At 38.5% G+C, this 14,495-nt stretch overlaps 1 protein-coding gene across 2 annotated transcripts in view; it reads left to right on the top strand.

Annotated features, from left to right (window-relative positions):
• The window catches only part of NR5A2 (nuclear receptor subfamily 5 group A member 2), a 124,280-nt gene extending 110,039 nt beyond the window's left edge, over positions 1 to 14,241 (top strand). For both annotated transcript variants that reach the window (XM_075002452.1, XM_075002451.1), the window contains exon 7: positions 11,085 to 14,241. In XM_075002452.1, the coding sequence (XP_074858553.1) occupies positions 11,085 to 11,332 (248 nt within the window). In that variant the 3' untranslated portion in view covers positions 11,333 to 14,241. The remainder of the gene's footprint in view (positions 1 to 11,084) is intronic.
• Positions 14,242 to 14,495: the final 254 nt, after the last annotated feature.

The following is a 14,495-nucleotide window of genomic DNA, read 5'->3' as shown; positions in this document are numbered from 1 at the left end:
TGAAGCCAAATTCTTAAATTAAGTGTCAGTTATATTGGCACTATACAGGTTCTCTGAGGTTAGTATATCACTAAATCATGTTTACTATAAGCTATATTCTCTCTTTTTAGAGAAAAAGCATCATAATTATTGTTCTTGTGGGACTTGGTTATACTGAAACTAAATGGGGTTGTGTAGCATAACACCGTTCACGGAATAATACAAAAGTAGAATTAGTATGAAGTTCTACTCTTACGTATAAACCAACATAACATATCTGTCTGGCCTAACATTTTATCCAAGCTGATAGAAGTTTTAAATGTAATAATTATATGTAAATACAGTCCTGATTCAAAAAACGGAAGAATGCCTTTAAGCTAATATTTATAACAAGAACTGTTTGACTGAGTTCTCTTGTAAATTTTATCATACCTGAGGCAGTTTTCCTCATTCGATTAGCTGAAAAGCTAAATTTATCCCGAGGCAAACCACACATCTAGTACAGGCTAAATTCAACAACCGGAGTTTAAATTTGCCTTAATATATCCCCACTTGGATCTGCCTGTTTAATTCTCTTTCATATGATAACATGGCTTATTCGTAGTCTGGACTTGCCACCTGAACAAACTGAACTTCATATCTTATTCTAACAGAATAAGAAAACTTTGGAAAACACAAAAGTTCTGAATGAAAATCAAATGCAAACTTAGGTTTAAAAATGTTCTGTAATGTATCTACAAGACTAGCATGGAGAGGTTTTTCCCTAAGGAAGACTGCTCTTTAATGATCACGCACTTTTCATACAGACAGATGGGCTTTATAAAAGAATATAGCCTGCTACTCAAGAGGGTGTCAGTGTTTTAACTACAGTAGAAATTTATATAGGCTATATTTTCAGAAAATATTTGTACTACTGCTTTGGTCATAGTTATTCCTGGTGTAATTTCACTACTAAGGTAGAGCTATATCTGAAATTAATCTGCCATTATTCCTTGTATAAACAGTGTTAAATTAGTAAAGAGGAAACAGATAATATTCCAACTTCTCCCCCTTAGATTACCCATATAAAAATCCCTGTTTCTTTACTGCAAACACTCAGTAACTTCCTATCCAAGGAACGTATATTTCCTCATTCCTTGAAGTTTATTGTGGTTTGTCATTAACTAAATACATAACACTTCATTGACCTTCGTTCCCAGCTTCAGGATGTTGGAGAGATTTCCCCACCCATCATCTCCAGGAATTTCATAAATAATTACACTGATTTTAAATATTCATAACTTAAAAATTGTAGACATTATATATTGAAAAGTCTGCTCTCTATTACTATCATTAGTTCAGTCAACAATTCTTGAAACACAGAAGACCTGAAAAGGAAGTGTTACAAATTATTCTTCAAGAATAAGTTACCACACAATCTGGTCTCATCTAATCTTTTCTTTTTTAACTCTTTTATTAAAAATATTATCTTAATTCCTATTTTTATCAAATATGGTACTTTACCTCCTAGTTTACTTAGAAGAGGTTGTACACTGAATAGATTAAGACACATTTGGTTACAGAAATGTTTGGAAGCCAGCTGCAAAGGAGAATTATTGGGCAAATGAAATAACTAGGTTGCTTAATAGTACCAATATTTGCCATATGCTAAATATTTGTGGCCAATAGTCACATTTTGTACGGGGAACTTGAATAAGAGTTAAATTATATGGGTTCTAATCTATGTCTGTGTCTACACTTCTGGCAACATGTGGGCTATGTCTACACAAAAGGCCATTCCTGGCAAAACTGGGCTTTTGTTGAAAAAACCCGCAGAGCGTCTACATGCAAAATGTGCTTTGTCGACAATGTGTTGACAAAACTCAGCCCATCCATCAGCAATGTTACACCTCTCCACATTCAGGTATAATGCCTTTCTTGACAGTTTCCTGTTAAGAAAACAGCCAAAAAATGCTCTGGGGCCTTTTTGTTCACAGACAGGGCTTCCAGTTCACTGACAGCCCTGTTTGCAGAGCTTCCGGTCAACTATTCTGCCAAAGGAGGGCCAGGCCATCTGGCTGCTCTCTGTCAACAGAGTGGATTGCTCTTGCGATCTATGCATAGACTCAATCTGTCGACAGAAGTTTAGCCAGAAATCCCTTCTGTCAACAGATGCTTCTCATGTAGACATAGCCATAGAATATAGACACCACACACCCAGTGAGCACATATAAGTACCAGTGTAGACTGTGAAACACAGCTCACATGAGAAGAGTGCCCCACATGCCTGAACCCCGATGTACATATCCACACTGTGCACATGCCCAAGTACAGCCTCCCACATCTATTGTTAGCAGTGTAGTGGTTTGCTGCGGGATGCTTTCCCCACCACAGTAAAAGGCTCTGGCAGCAGGGAGCTGAAACAAAAGCCTTACCCCACTACCCACCTCCTGCCAGAACCTTCCTCCTCTGCCAGAGTCTCGCACTGTAGCACACAGCTAAACCATTGCACTAAGTAGGAGCTCTGCCTTCCTTCTTTCACTGTAGCAGATAGTAATACATGTCATGCCTAGACTGTTCATGTCACAGTAAGTGTGGATATAGTCTAATCTCTGCCCTAGGCTCCCTGTGTGAACTTCAGCAAGTCTCTTCTGCCCAAACTTTCCAAGATATCCCATAACTTTGCATGTTCAACTTCAGAAAACTCTGGTGAGTCTTATTTTGGACAGATCCCAAAATGTCAGTTGCTGTTCAGCCTTGCACCTGGAAAGACAAAGTTCCTGTGTGGAAGGGTATATAGTTTAAAAAGACAAAAATAATGTAGGGAAAGGGTGCAAATTACAAGCAAATGGTCACTCGAATGCTTGCTACTGGCTTATCACTTCCAGGCTTACCAATTTCATTCTTTGGATGGGCAGGTGGGAGAACAATGAAGAAAATATTTGTATGGAAGGAAGGGAGGGAAGAGGAGATGGCATGAGGGGGGAAAAGAGAGGAGAAAGGAGTGGTAGGTTCCGTACGCATGATAGGCTAAAAATTTCAAGTGTAAGGGTCAGGTGTGACCTCAGGAGGCTGAGACCGATGTGCTTGGTAAATATGCTGCTCCATTTTTATTGTGTCTCAATTATTTCGAAAATAAATGTTCTCAGTGTAAAAGTCGTAATTTTTGTTTTATCTGCCAGCCCCACAAATCCAACCTGGGATCGGAGAGTCAAGATGGCTTCATTTCTTTTTATGTATCATAACCAGCAGTAAAGATCTAGAGGTCAGATTATGCTTGTGACATCTTTATAAAGCTTCTTTTCTTTTGGGTTACACAAACAATGTGATAGGAATTTAGCAAATAAGTGGATGTGCACGGACCAAAGGAACAGCTCACTCTCTTCTAGTTATATTTCTCTGCAGAGCTCAACAAGGGAAGGCGGCAGTTGTAATATTTTTTGGCGCAAAAGGAAGTCTTTATGATGCTGAACACTTGCTGAGAGCAAATCTGGTGTGGAAGTATGGATCATATTATGATCTTTGGCAATAGAAACTTACTGTAAACTGTTGCAAGTACACCAAAAATGGTTTAAAATGATGCCAAAATGTACCTGATTCAAATATTGCAGCCCAACGTGATTTGGGGAGTTCTAAGAGAAAAGAGGCAAGGAATCTTTGGAAAACAAGTAAATATCTCAAAAAGGACCCATATTAGGATTTTTCATCTCAAAACTACTTACTCCAATTTCTTTGACATCTTTTGGACAACTTCTCCCTCATACTTTAAAATGCTGAGGACACAGTCATTCTGGTTTGTGGAACTAGTACAGGCGCAGAGAACTCCCAAGTCCAGAGAGGAGGAAGTGGTATTCAGGTCCTATGCATGTGCATTGCCAGTTGTTTCACGTGAGCCAGATAGGAGTGTGGCTGGTGAAATGAAATTTAAAAAAAAAAAATTAAAATTCTTTGAGAAGTATTTACACAGCTCCTGCACAGTAAGCATTTTTCAAAGTTAAATCTTTAATTCCCTTTCATTTTAATTTTCAAAATCCCCAAACTGGTGAGTGTTCTCTGTAGATTAGTAGTGCACCAAATGTCAGCATTTCAAGTTTGGAACATGGGGGTGGAGAGAATCTCTCTGAAACCGAAATATTTTCCCCCTCTAAAGGCCAGACCCATTTTTTGGAAAAGATGCAAAAGTGTTTGCTTCAGAACCCAAGTGTGCTCATCCTGTATGCAAAGTTTCATCTTAGAGCACAGTTTGATGACAGAGGTACGTACCCCTGAAAATTGAGGATTTTGTGGGAATACTGACAGACTTCTACTATGACTATAGGGTTGCTACCGGCACCACTATAATAAATTTTTTTGTCTTCATCTTCAGAAGTAAACTATAGAGAACACAAATTCTGTAGTTTGACAGAGCAGCTATTGCTAGTACTTGTAAAACATATAATATATTCCAGAAGACCTAAGGGTTTATGCGCCAATAAGGATGGAAAAGATGTGCGCCCCCACTGTGAGCTTACAGTGAGGTTGTTTCATGTAAAAACTTGGTAATTAGTCCCTGAGTGAATAAAGTAGATGAGATAAGAGATTGGGCTTACTGTGGCAACAAAACATGCATTTTCTAGTCGCTAGGATTTAAAGGGTGTCTGGGTTGGAGGGGGATCTATTTCTGCTCATGTTATTTTACAAGTTTTTAGATTATAGAAAACTTAAACATCTAACTAAGAGATATAAATATAAATAGACATAGACTGCAAAAAACCCATAATAGGTCGAATAATTCTATAAAAAGCATTGCAAATTTTCTTTCTCTATGTGGCAGATGAATTTCATCCCAACTGATTTCAATGGGATGACTGGCACTTTGTCCACAGAAGACATTAGCGATCATCAGTGTTCCCTCTAAGCTGAGCACTTGGGTGGCCGCCCAGGAGCGATTAAAATGTTGCCTAGCTGATTAGCAGAGAACTCACATCCAGCAGCATTATGTTTCTACTGGTGGTGCACAGCTGAACATGCCTTGGTACACATAAAGTTTATTCCACACACAGATGGAAAAAATTAGAGGGAACATGGAATCTTACTAAAAAGGTTAATATTTTATAATGAAATCAAATATCTTTAATGCAGCAGTAAAATGACAAATGTTTAAAAAAATCTAGAACAGTAGTTAGAAGAAAATCAAAATTACTACTAAGTGCCACATTTATAAGTAATCAGCTAAATGCTCATGAATCAGGAAGCAGCAATGGGCCCAATAGTATTATAATTGTCTTTGTTCAAACCTGCCAAGTTGAAGAAGACAACAGAAATACTGTACATTTTGTGTTTTCCCCTCAGTGTTACTCATCCCAATAAATCCCTACTGGGCCCATGAAAAAAAAATCATGAAATCAACGTGTATTTTCAACTTGAATATGTGGCATTTTAGCCACAAAACTAGCACTGGTGTTTCATGTCACTGTTAAATGAAGTTATTCATATGGGACTGCGAGAGTGATCATCACTGTTGTATAGAAGTGCATGGAGCTGAGAAAGTACAGTGGTTCCTCGGGATACGTGCGGGCTGTGTTCCACACAACCCTCATGTATCCTGAATTTTGGGTAGGTCGAGGGGGGCTTGGGTGGTGGGTTGGGGCCGAGGAGTTAAGCCTGGGGTGGGTTAAGCCTGCGGGGAGGGTGGGGTGGAGTTGAGCTGGGATATGCAGGAGTTGGAGTAGAGTCCACAGGGCGTGTTGGGCAGGGAGCTGGAGTTCGAGCCCTGTGTGCTGCGCTGGGGGCTGGAGCCTGAGCCCCGTGCAGAGCTGTAGTGCACCACGGGCTGGGAGCCTCTTGCATGGGTTGAGGCTGAGCTGGGGCTGCGGGGAGGGGCTGATCCTGGAGGGGGCAAAGGAGTTTTAGCCCCCCCACCTGCCTGCAGCAGTGGGCAGCTAGGGTGGCTAAAACCCTTCTCCCTACCTTCCCAGAACAGCACTGCTGTCAGCTTGACAGCAGCAGCCCTCTGGGCAGGGGGTTTTAGCTTGCCTGGCTATCCACAGTGGCAGACAGCTAGGCAAGCTAAAAGCCTTCTGCCTACCTTCCCAGAGCAGTGCTTAGCACTGCTGAGGGAAGACAGGGGAAGGGGCTCTTAGCCTGCCTAGTTGCCTGCAACTGCAATAAGCTAGGCAAGTTGACAGCCACACATTTTCCAGCTGTGTGAAACTCACGCAACTTGAAGACGCGTGAAGTGAGGGTTTACTGCTTCACTGAGGCAGAGTCTGCGCTCTCCTCCATTTAACTAAATTGAGCCAGTGAACTCACAAAGAGTCACACAGGCATAACTAATGTCATAGGCCAAAAGTAGCACAAGCATAACTGAGTGCAGGATGTGGCCATATTGACTCCAGTATGGTAGCAGCACAATGTGCATCTCAACAGCACATATTTTGGCTTCATTTATTAATTAAGCTAAGCTGCAGACTGCCTATTTATCTGTCCTTTGCTTGAATTTCATTGTCTGTGAGGCTGTATTACAGTGAACTAGAGGCTGTATTTCACATTTGAAAGTAATTTAGTTTAAATATTTGTGAGACTTGGTAACGTATCTTACCACTCTTACCAGCGTCCCAGAAGCATATTTAAGAAAGATTTTTAATCCATGTCACACTGATTGCAGAATACCTGGCATTACTTTTCTAAAAAAGCACATAGCCATGGCAATTTATGCAGCTCAGGACAACTTTTCACCTATAACTCTGTGCATTTTGTTTTCTGTAGACTAGAGAAAATGAAATTATGCCATTTCCACACAAGAATTTGCAAAGAGCAATGTGATTAATTAGTCACTTGCAGGCCATCTAGTTTGCATTTATGAGCACTGAAATAATGTCATTAAAACACTGCATGGTATATTTTTATAAGCTAATCCAAACCTGATTATCCAAAGATCTATGGGGACACCAGAAAACTTTGCATAACAGGAGCTTTGGGTAACTAGGGCCAGTGGTTGAGCAGACACTGAAGTCGGGTTTCTAGAACCCCTAACCGTGGATAGAACAAAGCCTGCTTTCTGGTCAGCTGTTCCATTTTAGTTATTGTCCACTGGCTTCCTTAAGGCCAGCCAGCAGTTCAGGTGGTGGTTGTGACCCAGTTGTTGAGGCCTGCAGCTCAATAGAAAGGAGGCAAGTGGATTACTCAGCGTTGATTGGTGACCTCAGCTTGATGTAGAAGCATAGGCTGGTCCTCTCTTCAGAAAGGGAGGATGAGGGCCAAATACATCTTGGTCACAAGAGGCCTCACACATACAGTAGCACTTTGAAGAAGCAAGGTACAGAGTAACTATGGAGAGAAACATCATATTTACAGCATAATGTGCACCTGCTGCGGCCACGCTGAGTAGCAAGCCTATATAGTAGGGATTTGGGGCTATTAGACAAACCGTGTAGAGAGCTGTGAATGCTACTGTAGCCTCAGGTCTGCAGTAATGGCCATGCAGAAGCTTGAGGGGACATGAGGGGGCTCAGTCCTTGGTGCTTGGTTGGAATGAGAAAATTCTGTCCTTCAATCATTTCAAAAGCCTTCCTGCATCTAGCAGGATTTATTTGGGCTTTATGCAGGAATCAGGCTTTGTTCCATCAGAAGCGCTTTGAGGAATAGGTGCTGGTGGACTTGATCTCTAGCATGTAGCCTGAAAAACTGATTTTGTACGTAAAATATACCAGTCACAGATAGCAGGTTTTTTCTGGCGAAGCAAATGCATGGAAACAGCAAGTCCCTAGTGTTATCATAGTCAAATATCTGAAGACATTGGAAACAGATTTTTTTATATATATCGTCTATGGACTACACCATAAATGGGAAGTGGTGGTCCAATGTACATCAGCTTCCCAGGTGTTCACCAAAGATAAGAACAGAACATAAAACAGCCATGCAGGGTCAGTCCAGAGAGTCATCTAAGCCTTCTAAGATTCATCTTGTCTTCTGACCGTGTTCAAAGCCAGGTGCCCCAAGAGGGAATGAACAGAAGAGACAATCATCAAGCGATCCCTCCCATCCAGCCATCAAGATGCCCAGTCCCAACCCTGACATACAGAGGCTAGGGACACCATCCCCGCCCATCCTAATAGCCAGTGAGGGCCCTAACCTACATGATTTCAACAACTTTTTTTTTTTTTTTTTTTTTTTTAAATCCTGTTAAAATGTTGTCCTACACATCCTCTGACAGGGACTGCACAAGTTGATTGTGTCTTGCATCAAGAAAGACTTTCTTTTACTTGTTTTAGACCTGCCATCTATTAATTTCATTCAGTGATCCCTAGCTCTTGTGTTTTGGAAAGAAGTAAATAACTCTTCCTTATTTACTCTCTCCACACCAGTCATGATTTTGTAGACCTCTATTGTACCAACCCATAGTCATCTCTTTCTTAAACTGAAAATCCCAGTCTTTTTAATCTCCCCTTTTATGGCAGCCATATCTTTTTTGAGATGAGGTGACCATGTTTGCATACAGTCTTCAAGATGCAGGCACACTGTGGATTTACTATGAGGCAATAAGATATTTTCTGTTGTATTATGTGTCCCTTTCTTAATGATTCCCAAGAGTCTGCTTTTTTGACTGTCACTGCACATTGAATAGATGTTTGTGGAGAACTATCCACAGTGACTCAAAAATCTCTCGTGAATGGCAACATCTGATTTAGACCCCAATATTATATATTTATAGATGAGATTATGTTTTCCAATGAGCATTTCTTTGTATTTATCTAGCTTGAATTTCATCTGCCATTTTGTTATCCCATCACCCAGTTTTCTGAAATCCTTTTGAAGTTCTTCACACTCTGCTTTGGGCTTTACTACCTTGAACAGTTTTGTATCATCTGCAAATTTTGCCACCTCACTGATTACCTCTTTCCCCAGATCATTTATGAATATGCTGAATAGGATTAATCCCAGTACAGACTCCTGGGGGACACCACTAGTTACATCTCTCCATTCTGAAAACTGACTGTTTTTTTCTAGCCTTGTTTCCTTTCTTTTAACCAGTTACCAATCCATGAGAGGGTGTTCCCTCTTATCCCATGCAGCTTACTGTGATTAAGAGCTTTTGATGAGGGACCCCACCAAATTTCAGATACACCTGTTCTTTATACACTTTTCTGTCCTTTTATGCCTGGGACTCTATCTGACAATGGTTTAGCTCCTGTCCATTAGTGATTTTCCGGGGTTGGCTACCCGTAATTAACTTTCCACAGTTGGCCTCACTACTAGGTCAACTGCTTGCTCAATACTTTTGATACATCAGTGCAGTCAACTGCATGGATACATGAAGCCCAAAAAATCTGCTTATATAACTTGTTTTTCTCATGTGTGGCTAACCTGCTTGTCACAAGATACAAATCATGAAAGGTTACAAAAACTTTTGGCTAGGAGTGATTAATGCCTACTCCTGATTTAGTGATGCCAACTTTGTTACAGGCCTAGCTAGGTCTCACCTTTTTGCCAGCCCTGGAATTTATACTGTGTGTTCATCTACTTGCATTTGAAGCAGTCTTAACGTGGGAGGAAGCGGAAACAGTGGCATCAGACCGAAATCTCTGGAGAGCACTTCTTGCCCAATGTGCCCAGACGCACAGGCAGACCTAAGTCTGTCTATTCTTAGTCTTACCTATTAAAAGCATTACAGCACATTCTAGCATTAATAGCCTAAAGGTTAAAATATATTCAATCAGATCCTGGGCTTGAGTGCCACATGTATGCCAGGCCATTGGTTGATTTGGAGGGTGGGAACGCCATTCTTATTCTGCATAATGGAAAATTCCATTCACTTCCCTTCAGCAATAAGATTTGAAGGAGACTCCACAGGTGAACATTCAATACGTTCCCTGCCTAATATGTTAGAAAAACTTGCACAGGAGAAAATTTGGCCCCTAAATTCATATTAATTAACATTGTTATTGTGTTTCCTGTTGACATTTCATCATAAAGTTAGTCTATCAATTACAATAGGCTCTCAAAGCAGTTGCTCTTTGACTACTGCATACTTGTCTATAAAATTGTTAATTTAACAGCATCTGGTGCATGCATGTAAGCTGGATAATGTAGTTATCCTGAGACTTTGAATTTCCAGATTTTTTTGTGTTTTAGTTTTTAACAATACTTTCAGTTACTGTTGTCTTTTGCAATGAAAAGACTTTTAATTAACATTTTTGGAATAATATAAAAATCAGCATCACATGTGGAGAAATAGAATACTGCAATGTAGGTACATCAAAATAACCAAACCACCTTTTATGAAACTAAAACAGGCATAAAAAGCTCAATAAACCACCTACTTTGATATTCCTAGAGAGCTCAGAGGCGCTATAGAGTCACTATTGATAATCATATGTTGTTAGAATGAACAGTTAGCCCATGCCCACTTCACCAATATGAATGACAGTCATCCAATAGCATAGAAAATCAATGTATCAGAATTTATAAACCATATTCAAGTTAAAGGGCATTTATCTTTTATTCTGTCCAGAGGACATGAGTTTTATTTTATTAAGATCATTAGTCATTGAAATATATATTTTAGATAGTTTCTAGTAGGGAAGATTATTTTAGCAGTCACTGGAGTGTACCAGATGGTTCATTAGCATAGGCTAGACAAGTCAAAGGCTTTCAGAATCATTTAGAAAATGTCAAACAGAAACAAGAATCCTGTCACTTTTTATTAGAATTAACTACATCATACCCTGGACACAGATTTCACCTTGGGTCAGAAAAATTAATACAGAATTATATGAATTGTTTAATATACTGGGTTAAAGATCGGTCTTCCTCTGGGGACTCATTTGCTGGCAATATATTATGGTACTCTACTTCAGATATCTTCAACCTTTCCTTTTGTAAGCTATGAAAAGAGTTGACCTTGCTCAAAAATCCATTGGTGTCTAATTGATTTGAGGTATATGCAAAATTTCAATGCTACACTCTGCTACTGTTCTTTTGTGGTCATTTTCCAAGGAAAGTTGGGGAATGGATTTACTGAATATTCAAGAGCATGTAAAGTATGCTTTTATCAAGAGACAAAAAAACATCCATTAACTAAAACACTACTTTAGTAAACAGGAATTAAAATGCAATTGAAATGTTACTTTCTTTTCCCCCATCAGATGTCAAAAACCTTGAGAACTTCCAGCTTGTGGAAGGTGTTCAGGAACAAGTGAATGCTGCTCTGCTGGACTATACAATGTGCAACTATCCACAACAGACAGACAAATTTGGGCAGCTTCTTCTGAGGCTACCTGAAATCCGGGCCATCAGTATGCAGGCCGAAGAATACCTCTACTACAAACACCTGAATGGCGACGTGCCATGTAATAACCTTCTCATTGAAATGCTGCATGCAAAGAGAGCATAAATTATACCCATTAGAGCTTCTGCTTTCAAGAAAATAAATACTCTGAACTGCTCCAAGCAATGCTAATTAAAAACTTGGTTTAAGACTTTGCAAAATGGTATTATAATCAAATCCTTAATAGTAAATAAGTGATGTATCAGGGTATTTGTATTGCAAACTGTGAATCAAATGCTACACATCCCCAAAGGATTCGGTATAGGACTTTGTACTGGAATGAAACAAACTTAGAAGTGGATCTATCGCCAATGTCAACATGAAAAAAAAACAGAACAATTCTTGTATATTTAACTTTTCTGATTGCCACTATGAAGAAATTTAGGTATAAACTGATCTGTGTTATTAAGGAAATATAGTGGATAAATTGAGTGCACTAAAATCCTTCATTGTACAGCAGGACTTCTGAAACACCTCTAAAGGATGCAAAACTGCACCAACACCATCTCTGTCATCCTTCCAAGGACACAACCCTTATGTCACCTGTGTTAAATGTTGTGGCACCTATTCAATCTGTAATAAAGGTTTAGAGCAGGCCACTTGCTATATAGTAGCTCCACCAAATCATAAAAGCCTGGTTTTGAATGTCTGTGTCTCAGGCCTACAAACAGATAATATAAAAGTCTGTCAATAAGTTAGCTTGACATTCTTGATATGTTCTGAAGTTTGTTTTTTGTGTGTTCATTAATTAAATCAGACAGTATCCCTCTTCTACTGGTATTACATGGGATGGCTATAAAACCTCACAAATAGTTGCTCCACCTTATTTCAATTACAGTGGCAAAAATGTGGCTTTGGCATTGCTGCGCTGGCATATCTAAGATTTTCATGCCAGATAAGTTTGCTGAAGTTTTTCAGTGTTAGCCATCCTGTTTAAAGTTGGTTTCTTCTCAAAATTAAAAAGCTCCTCAGATTTCAAATGGTAACATTGCTAAATCATGCAAAGTTAACAACTAAAGTGCATTTCACTATGAAAAAATCAAAATATATGAGCAGATGAAATTAAACTACTTGCTAAGGAGTGAGCTTTAAAATGACCAACAAAAGAAGAAAGTACATTTTAAAGATGTAATTTAAATGAAATATTTTGTTTTTAAAAAAAGGTTAGGTAACAAATATTCTACAGGGGAAACGAAGAGTGATACTGCCATGTCTATGTAGACCAAAGTCTGCTGGAGAACAAATATTGGAGGACAAATAATTACATCTCTATCCAAATGAAGATATCAGTATTATAAACATGTAGTGCCACAGTTATGAAATTCTTGCCTTATTTCATTATCCTAAAAGGTAACTGGGCAAATGTGGATCAACATATGTTTAAAATAGAGTATTAATACTTTGCATTTAAAAAAAAAAACCTCGTGTTTACATTCTTTAGGTCCTGTGGGGGAAATCTATACTAAGATTACGAAGAAGTGATTCCCTTAGTGTTGCTTTCTGACTGGTAATTATTTTACCAGTACCAAATTACTGTATGTCGTGAGACACTAAAATCAAAAAGGGAATCTCATTTCAACTTTAATTTTTTGAGATTATTGGCTGCACAATCACTTGTAGAAACTGTATAAACTCCTAATCCCTTAATTTTTTTTTTCATGAAGATTGCTGGCTTTTGAATAGTTTATTTATATTGTATATCATAGTTTCCGCTGTAGACAATTATGATGCTAATTTATTGGTCCTTGGTTTCATCTTTATATAAGATATAGCCAGAATGAAGAAGCCAAATATGTGTGTTTACTGTAGCATGTCTTCATGTTAGTGGAACATAGTTCAGGGACATACAAGAATCTTTACAAATTAAAATAATTCATTTGATTAAATGTCTGTAAATCTTCATAATCCTAAATGTAGTTTATTTAAATCTATTGTAAATTATGTGACTTGTAGCTACTTCTGTTTGTGTGACTTTAACAAGGTGCATTCTGACCTTAAATTCTTTTCCAGACATTGTTCATTGTATACCAAAGACATCAGTTGTCAGTATAAAACAGATTATTTTAATTACCTGTGTTAATCACCTCTAATACTCTGTCCACGTGTAGGGTACAAACCTAGCTCAACCTACTGTCAGCGGCACCTAGCAGTCTGTCTCACATCACAGAACACTACTCATGCTGTTTTACAGCTCAAATGTAAATGAAAACATTTCACTGAAGCGTCATGTACAGTCAGTAGGGATGGAAATATCACTTGGAAAAAAACAAGACTGCTCAATTTATAGAAAGTAAGATGTCAATTGTATTAGAGGGTGGTGGTGAAATTGCTGTGATCACAGCTGCATAACATGGGGATAATATTTCTTTTCTTTTTCAAAGGTTCGTATTCTGTAAAAATTGTGGGGGTTTTTTATGGAAACACTACAGTGAACCTCACTGCACACTAAAGCTGAAAATAAAGAAAACTGTGTTGCTAACTGTATACACAGCACCTTTATCTATATACATGACAAGAGGATGGAAAAGACAAGCAACAATTTGCATACAATTTAATGGAAACTGTTAGAGATAAATGATAACACATATTATCCATATATGTGGGCCCATGAATCCCTCCAGATTACCCAAAGTTTTCAAACAAAAATCTCCCTAAGTTAATTATTAACCACGTTGTAACCAGACATTTACTTATGACTGCCTTATTGATTATGGGGCATATTAGTAAAAGCAGACTGAAATACTAAGGTTTTGACTTTGGCTGGTTTATTACAGTTCTGTATTTGTTAGCAGACAAACTGTAATGTCTGAATACTTGTATTACAGATGTTCTTCAGCTGCCTTGGATTTGAATCCATGCAACTTCTAGAATGTGCAGTTAGTTACTTGTTGACGTTTTCTTACTGTATCAGTGAAATACCTATTGTCATGTCAGTACTTGCCAGGAGTTATGCATCACCAATGGATTTTTTTCAGTATTTCAATAAATATTGATATGCCCATCCTGATTATTTTTAAAATTGTTTTGTGATAATCCCATTGCTTTAAAAACTAAGTCCTATGAAATCAATTATTCAAAGTTAAAAAAATACTGAAGATATACATCTCATAGAACTGGAAGGGACCTTGAGAGGTCATTGAGTCCAGTTCCCGGCACTCTCAGTAGGACCTATCACCATCCTTCACAGATGTTTTTATATTTAAATCTAACCTGCTGCAGAACCTTGAAA

Source organism: Carettochelys insculpta, chromosome 9 (genome assembly GCF_033958435.1).
Source record: "Carettochelys insculpta isolate YL-2023 chromosome 9, ASM3395843v1, whole genome shotgun sequence".
Classification (NCBI taxonomy): domain Eukaryota; kingdom Metazoa; phylum Chordata; order Testudines; family Carettochelyidae; genus Carettochelys; species Carettochelys insculpta.
The sequence above is the reverse complement of the archived record's forward strand: the minus strand, read 5'-3'. Positions and strand labels throughout refer to the sequence as shown.